The 18,482-nt window shown below is 37.6% G+C and overlaps 1 protein-coding gene across 2 annotated transcripts in view; it reads right to left on the bottom strand.

Annotated features, from left to right (window-relative positions):
• nf2a (NF2, moesin-ezrin-radixin like (MERLIN) tumor suppressor a) overlaps positions 1-16,528 on the bottom strand; it is a 134,545-nt gene extending 118,017 nt beyond the window's left edge. For both annotated transcript variants that reach the window (XM_028825449.2, XM_028825448.2), the window contains exon 1: positions 16,041-16,528. In XM_028825449.2, coding sequence (XP_028681282.1) covers positions 16,041-16,154 — 114 coding nt within the window. In that variant the 5' untranslated portion in view covers positions 16,155-16,528. The remainder of the gene's footprint in view (positions 1-16,040) is intronic.
• Positions 16,529-18,482: the final 1,954 nt, after the last annotated feature.

The raw sequence follows: 18,482 nt of genomic DNA, 5'->3' as shown, positions 1-18,482 counted from the left end.
GTTGTTTTATGGGTTCGCAAAAGCTTGTCAGTTAAAAAAAAAAAATCTGATGGAACATTAGTCAGAGCCCCACATGAGCAAGTGAGGTCGGGTGTGGAATTTTTCACTGGTGTAATCATGTCAGCCCTTAAAAAAGTTTCACATTTTGGATTAGGGATACTCAACCTGTATACACGGAGAAGAAAAAATGCTTTTAATATTAACAAATACCTGATACAGTAAGCGCAGAAATTTCCTTAAAAAATTTTCAAAAAAAAAGATTACATTTGAAAGCAGGCCTTGTGATGGATGGATGCCATGGCCAGGGCTGTTCTCAGTCTTACACCAAGGGAAAGACTCTAGCCTTTCATGATCCTGAATTTAATTAAGTGATTTTAATAATGGCATACAAATGTAGCATTAGTTCAAGGCTATAATATTTAATCAATTAACAGAAACAATATAAAAAAAAAGTACATACTATATATTCGATACTTTTAAAATAGTTAAACATATGATAATCACTAAAGTGTACAACTCCACAAAAGACATTTTTCAACTATTACTGATTTTAGGCACTTCTCTGGTGAGAAAGCATGTTGCCTCTTTAACGAGTAAACTCAGCACTACTTTTGGGTTATTCTAGACAATTAGTTTGTCATATACTACAGAATGCACACTTTCTGAAATTTTCAGCTGAAATCCAGTGAATTTCTCCTGTCAATCTAACAAGAAAAAGAACTCTGCCCTTCAAATGTGTGGTGTGCTTAAGAATTATGGAGACTAAAACAAAATGTATTTTGAGTGTTTGTGAAATTTAAATCACTTTTCAAAAGAGTTATTGATAAAAAAAAAAACAAAGTTATCCCACTGAAGGGATAAGTTTACTCACAGCCGAGTACTAGACCAGGTTATCCTAGTCCTGCAGGGTCACAGTTGTTGCAGACTTTTGTACCACCCACTTTTTTAATTTAATGTCAGTTCTTGCTGCTAACTGGACTTCTTGTTTAGCAAGAAGGTTTCCACAGATATGTGTCTGCAGTACCAGAAATATGTAACTGCTGCATTCAAACTAAGAAACATCCTAATTTCCCCCACAACCCCAAACGTGTCAAAATTATTGGATTTTCAAACATAACGAAAAATTTAGGACAAAAATTAGTCTGTAACTAGTGTGAACACAGTGAGAGTTTCATCACAGTGGTCTTTTCAGTATGACAATAACTGTGGTCAAGTTTCACCAGACAATATGAAAAAGACGGCCAAAGAAGGCAACTCAAAATGGAATGCAGGAAAGTGATTGGTATTTGTTGTGTTAGTTAGGAGCTTGTTTAATAGAGGGTACACATTTACAAATTAAATTACAGTGATCCCCCGCTATATCACGGTTCAGCTATTGCAAATTTATTATTATTATTATTATTATTATTATTATTAGGGGGCTCCGCCCCCTGCTCGCTTTGCTTGCCCACACCCAGGTTTGGCTTACCGGATAAACAATTTAAAGAGATTGTTATTTTCATGGGAATTGTTACATATGCATTATTTTCATTTTTACTTTAAAACTTTTGTAAAAACAATATTTGTCCTTTATTTCCTGCCCCAGGCGTGGTTAAATCATGCTCGTGTTGTGAAGGGGGGTTCTAAATGCACGCTAAAGAGATGTGATCGGATCAGGTGGTGTCTTGCTGCTGTTGCTGGCCAGCTGTGTGTTGTGCTTGTCGCGCTTTGTGTCAATCACTTAAAAGCCTGTACAGCAGCTGTCCTTTTGCCACTTCGTGTCTCTGCTGTTAGCATTATGAAGGGTGGTGGGGGGTGAGGGCTGAACTAATGCTAAGGAGAAGTGCTCGGATCATCTGCTGGCTTACTGCAGCTGCTGCTGGAAAGCTGCGTCTTCTGCTCGTCGTTGATTTAAGAGCTGGGAGCACCTGAAGTTTGTCTGCCAAAAGCATTCCAACAACTGCTAGGTTAGATGTCAGTGAACTTGTTTTAAAATTGTAAGTAGGGCGTGACATGCAAAAGTCACCATCTCACGGGTTTTGCTTCCTAAGGTTGTAATGTCTAGTCTTACGTGTCGTCAAAGTGTCTCTCCGAGATGATCTGGTCTCTCCCGCTCGCGTTGTGAAGGGGGGAAGCTGAACACACGCTAAGCAGAAGTAGACGGATCAGCTACTGGCTTTGTGCTGCTTCTGCCAAGATGCCTGTTCTGCTTGTCGCTCTGCGCGTCGGTCGTTTAAAAGCCTATACAGCAGTTGTCCTTCTGTCTCACTGCCTTGTCTTACGTGACGTTAGAATGTCTCTCGCGGGATGTCAAATTGTCTTCTGAGAAGATCGAGCCTTGTTTCCCTGCCAAGATTTTTTTTTATAATAGAGAGATGTTACTCATATCCTTAGCCCAACATCCACATATCATATGTGTTTACAAAGTGTGTTTTAATAAGTTTACATATGTTTAAAGCATGTGCGAGGGGTATTTTAAGGCTTATTAAACTATAAAAAAAATGTTTATTTATATGGTCTTTCTATATCGCGGATTTTCACCTATCGCTGATGGGTCTGGAACATAACTTCCGCGATAGGAGGGGAATCACTGTACAACAAATATTGAAAAGGCAAATGAAAAGCAAAAATCATTTTACTGGATGTAGATTTGCATGTTTTGTTTTGTGCTAAGCATTTAGCTATATAAATATGTAAGCCTTCAATTGAACACAACCTCAAAGAGACTGGTTACCTATGTGTAACATGAATAGAAAAATGGCTCACACCGATAAGCTCAGTATTCAATACTTAAACACTGTGACATCATATTAATGAGAATTTCAGCATGGTTGACTGTAAATTAGAGGTCATCCACTCTGTCTTATGAAGTCCAAACAACAAACACAACATATACATTGGCAAGAAGCAGCAGCATCATATCATCGTGCCAGTACAAACACAATAATGAAAAGTACATTTATGAAGAATTGGCTATTGCACTGCATCACAGAGAACAATATTCATATGTTTAGATTTCTGTTCTTTTCCTTCCCATTTTAAAGAATATTTTCAGTGAAAGCACATCTTTATATAGCTGCTGGCTTGACAAAAAAACAGATACAATGAAAAATAAGTATTAATGTTACTGGTATTATATTTTGGAAATCTGCAAAGTTGGAGAAATGACCCTGTTAAGTTCAATCCTGTATTTTATTCCTTTATTTATAACTTAGTAGCAGAATTAAGTTTCTGTAAATAAAAGCATCTGATAAATGAAAAAAAATATTTTTTGCTATGCTAATTTCGAAATTTGATTTTTTACATTTCAAATTAATAAGTGCATTGCATCATGCTGGGTTAGCTTTTATTCCACATACAGTGGTGTGAAAAACTATTTGCCCCCTTCCTGATTTCTTATTCTTTTGCATGTTTGTCACACAAAATGTTTCTGATCATCAAACACATTTAACCATTAGTCAAATATAACACAAGTAAACACAAAATGCAGTTTTTAAATGATGGTTTTTATTATTTAGGGAGAAAAAAAAATCCAAACCTACATGGCCCTGTGTGAAAAAGTAATTGCCCCCTGAACCTAATAACTGGTTGGGCCACCCTTAGCAGCAATAACTGCAATCAAGCGTTTGCGATAACTTGCAATGAGTCTATTACAGCGCTCTGGAGGAATTTTGGCCCACTCATCTTTGCAAAATTGTTGTAATTCAGTTTTATTTGAGGGTTTTCTAGCATGAAACGCCTTTTTAAGGTCATGCCATAGCATCTCAATTGGATTCAGGTCAGGACTTTGACTAGGCCACTCCAAAGTCTTCATTTTGTTTTTCTTCAGCCATTCAGAGGTGGATTTGCTGGTGTGTTTTGGGTCATTGTCCTGTTGCAGCACCCAAGATCGCTTCAGCTTGAGTTGACGAACAGATGGCCGGACATTCTCCTTCAGGATTTTTTGGTAGACAGTAGAATTCATGGTTCCATCTATCACAGCAAGCCTTCCAGGTCCTGAAGCAGCAAAACAACCCCAGACCATCACACTACCACCACCATATTTTACTGTTGGTATGATGTTCTTTTTCTGAAATGCTGTGTTCCTTTTATGCCAGATGTAACGGGACATTTGCCTTCCAAAAAGTTCAACTTTTGTCTCATCAGTCCACAAGGTATTTTCCCAAAAGTCTTGGCAATCATTGAGATGTTTCTTAGCAAAATTGAGACGAGCCCTAATGTTCTTTTTGCTTAACAGTGGTTTGCGTCTTGGAAATCTGCCATGCAGGCCATTTTTGCCCAGCCTCTTTCTTATGGTGGAGTTGTGAACACTGACCTTAATTGAGGCAAGTGAGGCCTGCAGTTCTTTAGACGTTGTCCTGGGGTCTTTTGTGACCTCTCGGATGAGTCGTCTCTGCGCTCTTGGGGTAATTTTGGTCGGCCGGCCACTCCTGGGAAGGTTCACCACTGTTCCATGTTTTTGCCATTTGTGGATAATGGCTCTCACTGTGGTTCGCTGGAGTCCCAAAGCTTTAGAAATGGCTTTATAACCTTTACCAGACTGATAGATCTCAATTACTTCTGTTCTCATTTGTTCCTGAATTTCTTTGGATCTTGGCATGATGTCTAGCTTTTGAGGTGCTTTTGGTCTACTTCTCTGTGTCAGGCAGCTCCTATTTAAGTGATTTCTTGATTGAAACAGGTGTGGCAGTAATCAGGCCTGGGGGTGGCTACGGAAATTGAACTCAGGTGTGATACACCACAGTTAGGTTATTTTTTAACAAGGGGGCAATTACTTTTTCACACAGGGCCATGTAGGTTTGGATTTTTTTTCTCCCTAAATAATAAAAACCATCATTTAAAAACTGCATTTTGTGTTTACTTGTGTTATATTTGACTAATGGTTAAATGTGTTTGATGATCAGAAACATTTTGTGTGACAAACATGCAAAAGAATAAGAAATCAGGAAGGGGGCAAATAGTTTTTCACACCACTGTATATACATCTTTAATTTGAAAAAAACAAAAAACTGACAAGGAAAAAGAAATACAAAATATTTAATTTGGTGTTTTCTTGTGCATTTCAGGTTATTTTGCTTGGCACCACTATAAACAATTGTAATTTCCATGATCACCACCAGACAGTGGGCGAATGTTGAAAGTAATTTTATTTGCATTGCTGTATTCATATTAAGTCACAATAGGTTATTTACATTAAAAGCAATTCAAATTTCACATCTTCATTGAAATGCACATAGGCATGCAATCACCTGTTTTGACACAAAGAAAACTCTCATTGAAATGTTTAAAATAATATCACTATTTGAAACAATGATATTTTTGGTCCATATTACTGTACACAGATGTACGAGGCGTGATCAAAAAGTATGGTGAATGTTGATGCAGAGCACCATCCAAGAGCAACACAAAACAATTCAATGCAGGTTCTGACATGTCCATCCTAGAATCGAGTTTGTGACTAGTTTCAACTTGTTTGATACTGTCAGTCGTTTGTGAGCCACTGTTGAGTTCAAGTGTGTTTTTAAAGTTTGTCGTTAACAATGAATATTATTAACATGAAATTTTGTTTCAAACTGCAAAAAGCTCAGGAATCCCATCAGGTGTTAAAATCGGTTTATGGTATACTGCACCAACAATTAAGACTGTTTATAAGTAGTTTGATCAATTTCGTAATGGATCCGACTCGGTTGAAGAAGAGAAAAGATCAGGACGTCCTTCAACATCAATAACCGAGGAAAATGTTGAAACGGTTTCATTCTTCATCATGACAATGCTCCTTGTCATACATCCCTTCTGGTACGACAATTTAAAATCGAGTAAAAACATTACGCTGTGTCCACATCCACCTTATTCGCCGGATCTGGAACCGTGCGACTTCTGGCTCCCTAAATTGAAAATGACCATGGAAGGCAAACAGTTTTAATCTATTGAGTATATCCAGACAGCCACGACAGCCCAACTAAAGACTCTCGAAAGAAAACTTCCAGAATTGCTTTGCAAAGTGGCAGGAGCATTGGGATAAGTGCACTCGAAGTGGAGGAGAGTATTTTGAGGGTGACTAGTAGTTGTAAACATTTCTTTTTCAAAATATTCACCGTATTTTTTGATCACACCTCATATATGGGAAACATCGTTGACATGTTTGATCACTCTCTCATAGTTAGTCACCTGCTAGGGCTGTCAGAGCAAATGTCACTAATCAAATACAATTCTAATATATTTGAAAAAAATGCAGATGTACTATGCAATACTGCTGCATTTTGCAGTTTCTATCTACAGACCATTTTTTTTCCCTTGGGGGAATTCACTTAAGAGATTACACGTGCATTTTATTCCACCCTGGACTGCACCGGGTATTCACTGCAAGTTTTAGTACAGTCTAGGAGCCCTCGTTTCTTACAATATATTTACAGGGTATTACTTTTATCAATTCATTTAATACTAATGCAATTAAAATTCTACAGTTTCAGATAATAACATTTTAAAAAACATAATGAACTCTAAGTTTAAGTAGGCAAGCTCAGCATTGGAATTACTCCTTTTAGTGTTTTAGTATATTGATGACTTAGTTCACTCAGCTCAACCTGCACAGTCCTTTAATGCTATTTCATTTCAAAAGTCACCAGTACAGTGTACGTATTCGTAAACTTCACCATGATTAATAGTAAGACTTACACTCATGTTGCACCTTTCTGTGAAAAATAATATAAAATAAGAATAAAACATAAAACTATTTAATTTTGTGTGTCGTGATTGATTCAGTTTTATCATCTTACAAATGTCTAAAACTGTTAAGTTTCTTTTTCGAGAATATCATGTACATGTTTTGTGAATCTCAGCTATCAGCTCTTCCTAATATTTAACTATTCTATTTCTGTCTCTCAATCCAAACACTTTTAAAGAAAAATACTCCAAAATGAACATTAGTTTGGTTTGTGTGTGCATTATATTGCTAATTAGACCAGTTTTTAAAAATGCAATAAATAGAAACTGTACATGTAACTTTTTATGAATAATAAATTTAGGGGTTATGAACTTTAATGTGCACGGGACTTAAAATTAAGCCAAGAAAGCAATAACTGACTTCAAATAAAGAAACTGGAACTGGAGGAAACACCAAAAACCACTATGGTCTTCCTGGTACTGGTTTTATTCTACATAATTCATACAGGTTGCATGCAATACCAAGTTATTTAAATTTTAGTTAACAATGGTGTCACTTAAACAGCTGGATGCACTGCAAAGCAGAAATGTTGCTGCCCTAAATCTAAATAATTGAGGCATTACTAAATTTTGAATTTCAACAATCCAAAATGTGTTTAATAATAACTAGCCGAAGCCCGCCGTAGCATACGGGGGTGTAAGAAAAGAAACGGAAAACGGTGAGAAAGGAATTCAGAAATCAAAAAGAAATAAATACTTCTTGAAACACACTGTTGTGAATAAGTGTTTTGGTGGAGACGACACATAATGAGTCGAAAGATCTACTCATACTACAATATTAGCTCTGTGCTCTGGTCTTAGGGTATCCGACAGTGCATGTAGAATTTCCGGCCAAGCAGGATTACATGTGAAAGTGATAAATAAATCAGGCTTTCCGAATTTACATACTATGGCCATGGCATCCTGATAGTTTTGTTGCATGTATCCTGGACTTCCTGGAAATGTGGATGGTAATATGATCATTTTGCCTACACGTACATTGCTATTTTCAGCGTTTCCTTGCAATGCATCTAGCAGTCCTTTGTATTGTTCCACACGCAGATCTTGTTGATGTAATCTGAGATAGTTGAGACACATGCCCTCTGTTTTAATATACGCATCTATGACGTACTGTTGGAATAGTTTGCCGCTGGACTGCAAAATACTAAATGTATTTCTCATTGCTAATCTGTACGAGTAAAATTGGCATTGAGTAAGCCTTATTTGCTTGGCGGTTCTGTTATCGGGAACATGTTGTAAATCTTTGTGCCAGCTAATGTCTCCGTAAAGGAATAAAAGTGGGTAAACCATAGGATCGCAATTCATATTGAGCGTGGAAATCTGTTTACAGGAGTTGCCTATGGGATAGATGCAAATGTCTCTTTCGGCAGGCGGTTCGCCATCTTCTCCGACGAAAATCGCTGCAACTTCGGTGTGACATGTCGGGGCATTGTATCGTCGTAAATCCTGCATAGGGTTTTCCTTGAAAACCATTCGTACAGATGCTGTTGGATTGGACTGAGCGATTTCATGCATGTGTTTGTATGATATAGCAAAGGGGTTGATGGTTCCGAGCATGGAATCTAGCTGGAGAAGTACATTTTCGCTACTTCATATGTACTTCAGTAGCTTGCGCTGTGTCAAAAACATACAATTGTCCATATCCTGGAGAGGTAGAAGTGTTAGCGTATAGTGGAGAGATTGTGATAAATTTGCCAGTATATTTTAAAACAATATGGTCCGTGGCCAGGAGGTTGAGTTATCTGTGCACCCATGGAAGCAAACGCTAGAGAAGAGTTGTATTCTTGAATGTGTTCACGATAATTTTTAGCTTCTGATGTTTGCTGTGTAAGAAGCTGTTATAAAGACACAGGTGGCTCCCGCAAATGTGGTAAAGCTACTTTACCCTTGTGGCAGCACCTCGAGAACTTGTTGGATGTATTACGCTCAGCAGGCCAGTATAGTGCATGACAGTGTTTGCACTGCTGATCTGGAGTCCCAATGTTGAACTCTTGGACAGGAAGACAGGAATTAGGTGAAGAAGTACCTGTGGTAACGGGAAGAGGATTGTGTGCATATCTGCTGAGACTGCGTTGGTTTGGAAACATTGCTTTGCAGATGTCGCATTGCTAGAGTTGTGAATGAGTTTTGTTGTGTTTAGTCAGACAATCCTGTGTAGTGAACTTCTTATTGCATTTCTGGCACTCATATAGTTGTTGGGAAGAATGCCTTTTCTTGTGTTTAGCAAGTGAGGTTCACGTTTGAAAACTTTTGTTGCAGGAATCGCACTGGAAGAATGTGGGGAAGGGTTTGGAGGACGACGAATAGGAATCGAGAAATGCCGTGTCGGCTGCGTGTGGGTGGGACCAGTTTTGAAGAGGAGCCACAGGCAGCATGGGGAAGGGTTTGGAAGAGGACGAATAGGAATCGAGAAATGCTGTGTCGGCTGCATGTGGGCAGGACCAGTTTTGAAGTGGAAGCAGGACGAACCAGAAGAGAAATATATATAAGTGATGAGCCTAACTCAACAATATGACATTTGCAGACACGGACTGAATTATAAAAAGCAGTAACTGGATGCAGATTAGTCAGCCTGACAGAATTGGTTATAAAACTCCTGGTCAGTTCGTCTATGGTAGTAGCATTATTCAACCTCTTACTGTAATGTGTATCTGTCTGTCATATTCATGTGGAATAATTCTGGCCAATGACTTTGAAAACGTCTTCAACACAATAAAACTGTTACGTTTTTTTCACAAAAGTCTGCTCGCCTCAGTTTGTGCAGTTTAACTTCTGTCTTAACATGTCTGGACTTGGCAGTTTTTGATCATTGGTTTTCTTCTTCAAACATCATCCATTGTTAATTATTTTGACAGGAAAGTAGTAATATACATGCAAAGGTTCACAAAGTTCAAGAGAAAAAGGTGAACACCTTTTCACTGAATGACACATGGTATAAAAACTACAAAAAATGAAAACAATATGTGAATAGACAAGCACCAGACATAGCTGTACTGTATGCATAAGGCCGGTGCTACTTGCGATTGGTGTTGGCTTCCCCACCCGTGGAGAGTGAAATGGATAAGCCGTTTAGAAAATGGATGAATGTCATCAAGCTTTACTAGTGTTACGATTTCTTGAATACCATCTCATACAGCTATCTTTTAAAAATACTCACTTTAGTAATGTTTGTTGAGTTTATCTTTATTGACTGAAAAAAATAGGATACTACATTTAGGCTGTTCATCACTTTCTCAGTACTCAGTATCAATGAGGCAAAACAAAAGACACGATCAGGCTCACCCCTCACAAAAGGGAGTCTCTGTAGTTTACATGGGGCATCATATTACATTTAGCATCTGTTTCTTGTTAATTTAGAAAGACTCCTCTAATATGGCCAACTCATTTCCCGCTGTGTAAAAACTAAGCAACTTGGCTTAGAATTTTATCTAAACAGCAAAGTTTGCTTTATAAACCCCAGTCTAGGCTGGTAAAAACAGACAGGAAAACACCATCCTCGGTCCCGTGTGCTACTGGAAGGACCAACCAACACAGAATTACACTAATTTCAATTATGCTTAATGTTACATATTAGGAAAAAAAAACAAAAAAACAATACCCTTCTTATATAACAGACGCATTCTTTGGTCCTAAGCATTGTGCAACAACCATAAAAGGTTCTAGGAAATACTGAATGGGTTCAGTGGCTTGGAAGATTAAACTGACAAGAAACAACAGCCTTTTTAGTAAAGAGCAGTAAGTCATACAATTCATGTCCTCTCTTTTCTCTCCATGAACATGCATCAGCCATAAAACATGTGAAGAAACTGTCAGATATTTTGTTTGGGGCAGAGGACAACTGTATTTTTTTATTTAGGAAAAACAACAGAAGGGAAAAGAGAATAAAAAGGAGCATGGGGGCAAACTTCAGCATAATGCTACTGATTACAAAGCAGAATTCAAGTTTATTTAATCCAGGCGGAAACAAACTTGTATATAACTCAAATTCAGATGAATGCCCCCAATATTCATTTACCATTAAAAGTGCAATGCCAAAGGTTATAAAAGCAATTTATACAGTATTCAACTGAATACACAGTAACCTAAATTGTACAAGTACTGTATTGGCAAAGAGTCCAAGTACTTGTAAACATTCACAACCACAATAACAATGTCAAAAAGCAAGTACTGAACCAATTTCACAACAAGTTAGCCATCATTTCACTCAAATTTTCTGCAATAGTTTAGACTGGATTTACTTATAAACAAAAACACAGTTTGCTCTATTTTTCAAATGAGCATGTTGATTTGGAACAGCACAAAAAAGTGTTTCCAAAAATTTTAAGAAAGTTTTTTTTTTAATTAATCATGATAAACTAAGTGCATGAGTGATTTTGTTTTTGTCTAAAATCCTTGTATTCCTCAGGGATCACATTCTTGCAATTGAAAGAATGTGTGATTAAGACTAAGAAAACATTTGTATTATAAAATGGCCATATGTATACTGTCCTCTAATCATTGAAAAATACTGCAGTAGAATTTCTAGGCCACATAGCCAAATTCAAAAGCACAATTCAACAATACACATTCTGAGGCAGATTAAGTGACTTCATAGTCACACTGCAATCTAGCAATGAACTGTATCCTGCAAAAAAAGTGATATTTCATTTGACATGGTCATTTTGTCTGGCTAAAATAAAATTACAGGACATTATGCAGGTGTATAGAGTCATACAACAAGCCTCAATACTCCATTTAAGTTCATGTGATTTTATCAACAAGTCATCAAGACCAGAAGAATAAAGATGGGAAGCCAATGAACAGCATTACTTAAATAGAGGAACAGAGAGAATTTCACACTCCTCTTTTCAAACACATCAATAAGAACATACAAGCACCTTACCACCCAGGCTCCTTTGGATGCAATCAGCTATGTGTCCAACCATATACAGGCAAAAAAACAAACATCATACTCATTAGGTCAGGTTATTGTTTGAAATATTCTTTTCAGATAAGGAAGGCAGAAGTCAGAATTTTATTAACAGAATTCTCAAAGATGCAATGTAGAAGGGTATATTAACATGATTTTGCATTTGGACCTCTGGTTTAGCACACACTATTGGCCTGTTGTAGGCACAGTCACCAAATATGCTGCATTCATTTCTTATCACATACATCTCTCTACAAGTGGTGTTATAGTAGTAAAAGCTATGTTTGACAAAGCCCTCACACTTCTGGAGGGAGAAGCCAATGACTAAATTGCAAAGGCCCAGCTATTGACTACTAGACAAATGACAATGTTCCAAACCATCTCCCGATGATAAGAGAAAGGAAACTGCCCTTCCATTTTGATTGGAAACAGTAACTTTTTATGCTATCTCCTCTTCCTTCCATTTTGGCGTCTGTGTGGCTGAAGTTTTTTTTCCTCACTAGCCAAAAGTAGTTCTTTTCATAGATAATCGTTAGCCATGCTCAAATGCCATTTGGTCTTGCTCATTTTGAAGAACCTTAACTGTTTACTTAATGAGTTACAAAAAGAAAGATTTGCATAGTGTTGAATATTTGTTTTGATCGAATAGAGTGGATTGAATTTTGATTCTGAACTCAAAATTCCTAGCGAATAACTGGTAAGCCCATATTTGTATTAGGAAGTCTGTCCAGTCCCATAAATCTAATTCAAGCAAAGTTTAACTTTTAAGAAAGAAAAAACACCTTGAGAAATGTCACACGTTTAAAGGAAAATAAATTGCAGCAGTGCTCCAACATTTTATTGCCTTCTCAAACTTCTAAATATATGATAAATAATCCAAGGAAAACATTTGCACAGAATGATACACAAATAAGTAAACAACTGCAGCAAACTGTACTATGTGTATTGCATGAATCAGTCTGAATCACCAGGTAAAAGAAGCAGCAGTGTGTGTTTTCTTGGTAAATATTGCCGGCAACCAAGCAGCCTTCTGTTCTGAGCACATAACACACACTGCCTTAGAAAAGCAAACTGGATTATTAAGAATCTCAGTCATCCTACACAGTCGCTTTTCTCAATCTTCCCTTCTGGAAAATGGTAGAGGGCTATTCACACTCGCAATAATATCTTCAGGGACAATTTTGCTCTAAAGTTGGTAAAATTACAGAACAGCCAGTCATAATAACAAATGATGCCTGTGTACTTGCACGCAAGGTTATTGAGGAGCTAGTCATAACATCAATACCGTATGTGTTGGCGGGAGTGTAATTATATATACAGTATAGGAGGGAGAGCACATATATATATATTTCATTTAAGGTATGTGCCTGTCAGTGGCGGTATAGCATTACTTTCAGTGTTTACAGAAGACAATTTCATTGTAATGTGCATACATGACAATGAACATGAACTAATTGTATTGTAAAAATATGTTAACTTGTAACCCTTTCTACGGCCACTTGTTCAAATTCAGTGACACTGTGAGGTAGAGTCTTTTGTAGAGTAGTCAAGTGGTCGGCCAAAACCAACAATGAAATACAGTCTTCCACTGGACATGTTCACTCACGCAACAACAAATAAGAATACAGTATAAATAATCAAATGAGAAACAAATTTTTTTCAGGCAAAAAAAAAAAAAAAAAAAAAAAAAGTATACTTTCTAAATTATATGTGCTGAACAGTATGCTGTATCAAGTTATATTCATGAGGGCCATTGCAACAAACTCAGTTTATATTCCAAACTGACCCTTCAGAGCATGCATGTGGAGAGGACTGTTTACATATAAACTTAAGGTAGCTACAACAATTCTATAAAAGAAAAAAAAATGTGAGCACGTAATTATTTAAAAAAAAAAAAAAATAGAGAGTAACTCTTTTCATACCCATCTCTCAATTTTCTAACCTGCCTGATCTATTTCTGTGACAGGTCAAGCATAAGTCTATCCTGAAAGCAGGAGAAACAAGGTAGGTAGCCATGAAAGATTTGTTATTAAGTCATCTCAAAACACATTAAGTAATAATCCATCCATCCATTTTCCAACCCACTATATCCTAACACAGGGTGACGGGGGTCTGCTGGAGCCAATCCCAGCCAGCACAGGGCACAAGGCAGGAACCAATCCTGGGCAGGGTGCCAACCCAGCGCAGGACACACACACATACTAGGGCCAATTTAAAATCGCCAATCCACCTAACCTGCATGTGTTTGGACTGTGTGAGGAAACCGGAGCACCCGGAGGAAATCCATGCAGACACGGGGAGAACATGCAAACTCCACACAGGGAGGACTCGGGAAGCAAACCCGGGTCTCCTTACTGCGAGGCAGCAGTGCCACCACCAACACAGTGTGTGGAAAATCCAATGAACCTAAAACACATGAAATGCAACTATGACTATACCCTTTTCCAATTATATGTTGAAAATGACCTTTAAAATTTAAAGGCCTTAATTTTGTTAATTCATTGTCTGAACCACCTTGATCATTTGTACAGATTGAATGTGAATGTAAAGAGTTGTAAATTACACTTCATCTTAATAATGTTTTATACTTGACATATTTGTTTATAAAGAAGGCAAAGTACATTATAACAGCAACTATGTATATATTATTCTATCACTAATGTGTATTTCTTTAAACCTAAGAGTATTACGTTATTAACCACAGCTGCCCCTTCTTAATAAGCCATCAGACTTGCATATTAAATACTATCACATTCAAGTGTCATAGCACTGCAGAAGTAGCTACATCTAAATTAAAAATAAAACAATTTTGAGCCCACTATCCACTGAAATAATCTGGACATGGAGAGTTATGTAGTGCATTTAGGTTCTGACACACTCCTACAACTGTACAACATTTTATAAATCCCATGGGTTTTTCAAAAATCCTGTCAGTCAACCGAAAAGGCACATTTTCATATGTTCACCACAACAACAACAGTGAGCTCAGAATGGAAGAAAACATGAGAAAAATTGTCAGTATTTTAGAGATTACGAATGATTTAGAATATTCATGCTACCTTAAAAAACAAAAAATTGTTTTTTCAGATTTCATCCAGGAATTTGTCAGCACAGATCTTAAACATTCTGTTCAGGTTAATTTATGTTTCTTGTTGTACTCCAGTTTCTTCCCATATACTAATGATATGGCATGGAAGGCTAACTGGCAGCTCTGACATTGCTTGGCTTGAATGGGAAAGAGTACGTGAGCAAGTGTGTCCTATAAAAAATGACATAATATTAGAAATTGCATTATTTTGAATTCACTGATTATAAATATAATTAAAACAGTCCAAGGTTCGGTGATGTTTGAATGCATGTGTAAAGTTAACCTTCTGTAAGTATGGTGAAAATAAAATTCTGCATATTTTCTATGTAATGATTTATGTTTGAAAAAAAAAAAATTGTGACTGGGCAGCATTCTAAGTACACTAGATCAAATTTACAGTGAAAATGTCTTAGCATAGTTTTCACTAAGAAACACACTTTAAAAACACTCCATACAAAATATTGCTTAGTTTTACCCAATATTTTCTTAAGCACCCATTTATTTTCTAAACTCTGCATCAGGGTTTAAAGAAGACAGAGACTATTTCAGCAACAAAAACAAGGCTAGAATCATCTGCTTACAGCAACAGTGTCAAACTCAGACCCTTGAGGGCTGTAAGGGCTGCAGGTTTTTGCTACAACTACTTTATTAATTGATTACCAGTTTCTGCTACTAATAGCATGAACGTGTTTTGCCTTTATTTTAGACGACTTGCTTTTTTCAGACACAGCCTCCATAATTGTTGCTTCTTTCCTTAATCGGCTGTCAAACAATCACTATTTTTAGCACTAATTTCTTGCTGTTAATGAAGCACAATATTTAACTCTGTGGCCTCTTAACACTCATTCTGCCACATATTTCCAAAAACTGTCAATTTTTTTTTTCTGAGAGAACAACCAAAATAGTTTGAGGACAAGAGAAGATCAATATTTCTCAAACCTTCACTTTTTCTTTTATAAAAGAAACAATTGTTTCTGAATCTTTTAACCCAGGCCACTTAACATTACAGCAGACTAAGCATGTTCCATTGGCAGCTGACCGAAATGTCCACAAACAAAACTGTTCAAAACGACTTATCTCTCAAACAATTTTTAGAAGCTTTCCTAACCATGAAATCTTATGAGCCCATGCAATTACAATGCATTTTAATCAGCGGCGTTTAATCAATGAGCACTCGGTTAGAATGAAAGCAATCGGGGGGGGGGGGGGCAGTCATCACGTACCTACATCGCACGATATTGCATTTAATGAAAACCAAGACATACATGAAAAGTGAACATTGAACACATTATTCCAAGCATATCATGAGATATTCGGCTCCCAAGCGAAAATGTAACTCACCTCACAGCTGAACTCCATCTCGGCGTCCATTGTCACTATCCTCACACCGAACGTTTTGGACTGCTTTCGTTTTAAGGAGCTCAAGCTCATCCTTGAAGCAATGGCACTGGCCATAGCTGGCACACCGTTGAGGAGACGCTGACCAAAATATGCCCTTATTAACACGTGGCGTCCAGTGGAACCCGCGCTCAGGGCACCAGGTCCCCTTGGCTATAGGGGGTCGCGGCTTAGATACAAAGTGGGCAAGTCGCGGCACGGGTTCTCTCGCTTAGCCAATGCAAACCTACGCGTTTTTTTAAATATAGCATAAAGGTATCTTGAGAAAGCGCCATCGCTGCTTAACCTTGTCTCTTCTCTGCCACTAACACACTTGAAGCATGGTAACCCCTACCCGCCAAACCCAACGCTCCCACTACGCGAACTTTAGTGCAGCCAGTATCACTCTGTAAACACAGAGCAGACCCTCCAGCGCAGGCCCCAGCTCCGCCCCCTTGTCACTCATTGGTCAGGGCTGACCTCATTGTCATGTGACCTAGGTCCCTCCTACTTGCTGTTGTGATTTTTATTCTCTTATTTCTACACGCTTTGAGCTGAATCTGAGTTCACAGGATCATGTTGAGTGTTGAAAAAGTGGGTGTTTTTAAAACGTTAAAGGCTGGTATTTCAAAATAAATTAGAGGACAACTCTGCTGTGTTTACACTGTTTAATTACATTCTTAAATCGCTTTCAAATATTGTTTTGTCAAATTGATGAGCACACTTAACCCAGTTTTAGTGCTGAGTGCAGCTGCTATGCATTCTGGTCGCCATCGTCGGACGCACACACATAACTCGTATTCTAGCCAACATTTCAACGTTATAAAATAACGGCTTATTTTTTAGTACAATGCATGATTACCTAGGTGCTAAAAAATCCTCCTGTAGTTCACTAAAGGATAATTACCGTAGTTGCGTCGCAGCTCCTTCCACGAAGGTTGAACATCGGGTAAGGCGTTTTATCACGTTCTGCGAGCACAATTACAGCACATCCCTATTTAATAGTCTTTGTCTGTGTGAACTTCAGTCTTTCTGTGTTGATTGTGTGTGTTTGTGTGACAGTTTGAAGGTTTTACGTCTGGCTTCTCTCAAACACCATTTACGTCTGAAATATTCCAAGTCTCCAACTGCAGACGAGACACTGTAAAGCCTGAAAACACTGGACTGGGTGGTCTAGTATTATTCCCTTTAACGAAAACGAAATATGTCGTAGAACTATACGAAACTAGAAAATAAAACTAGTTTGTGTAATTTCAATTGTCACCACACTAGTCATTGCGCATATTGTACGTGCGAGCATATAGTTGCCGGTATATTTGTTAAACATTATTTAAAACTGCACAATCACAATGTTAATGAAGAGACGAGCATTAATTCGTGCACATGTTCAACTGCTTCGTGTTGCTGGCGTTGAAGTCTACGAATTTCATTGGTCACATCAGTCAGCATTCCCTCCATGAACTGAGAGTGAATGCCAAAGCCTCATCACTTGTCCATGACATACTCTGTGAATTTCATTGGCCATAACTGGCCATCGGTCAGACATTGATTACCAGTGAAACATGTCACGTTACTTTGAAAGGTACAGCTAAATAGGTTTGAGAGCCGTGGAGGATTTGTCAAACTCGAATAGCCACCCCCACACTTCATATTCAGTCAGTACTTAGACTGGAAAAAAAGTTTACTTTATACGCCAAAGAAGGTGAGAATCTTCCACCTTTATTTTGCACAGGTGTTGCTTACTTGTTGGCAGTATAATCACAATTACACCTTAATGTCAATGTCATAATTTCAGCCAACGTTACTTGCATACATTACATGTATTTGAGTTTTAATTAGATTATTAGTACTGATGTTTCAACATCGGTGGTCCAGTGACACCAGTACAAGTTCCCGTCACACTATTGTGATGAATTTCTTTATATTACATGCTCCATGATCAGACTTCAATAATCTTTATTTATTTAGAATGGCACAGTATTGTAATGGTTTAACAGGGGATTGTAATGGAACCAGGCTCTACCTGGTAGATCACCAGCACAGTTAGTTCTGATGTATGTAATCCCAGCCAGGGTTTATGTTAACATGAGTAATGTACCAAATCTGTTCTGTATTGAAATAAACTCTGGTGACTGACTTTCATTATTAAACATTGCCTTGCTTAACATATGGCTCATCAGTGGTGTAAAGCATTATAACTATCTGACTCATTGCTGACTACAATCTTGATATGTCACATAAAACCGTAAAAATAAATAAATAAAAACTTAAGGAGTTTACATCTCTAAATGAGGCAACTCCTTCTAAATGTTTACTTTGCCACGGTGTAGAGGTCTGGCTAGGATTCTTGGATCATAACTGAACCGCAAACAAATAGCGATTGAATGGTTTGACATTTGACTGTAA

The sequence above is a fragment of the Erpetoichthys calabaricus genome, chromosome 18, assembly GCF_900747795.2.
Source record: "Erpetoichthys calabaricus chromosome 18, fErpCal1.3, whole genome shotgun sequence".
Lineage (NCBI taxonomy): Eukaryota > Metazoa > Chordata > Cladistia > Polypteriformes > Polypteridae > Erpetoichthys > Erpetoichthys calabaricus.
The sequence above is the reverse complement of the archived record's forward strand: the minus strand, read 5'-3'. Positions and strand labels throughout refer to the sequence as shown.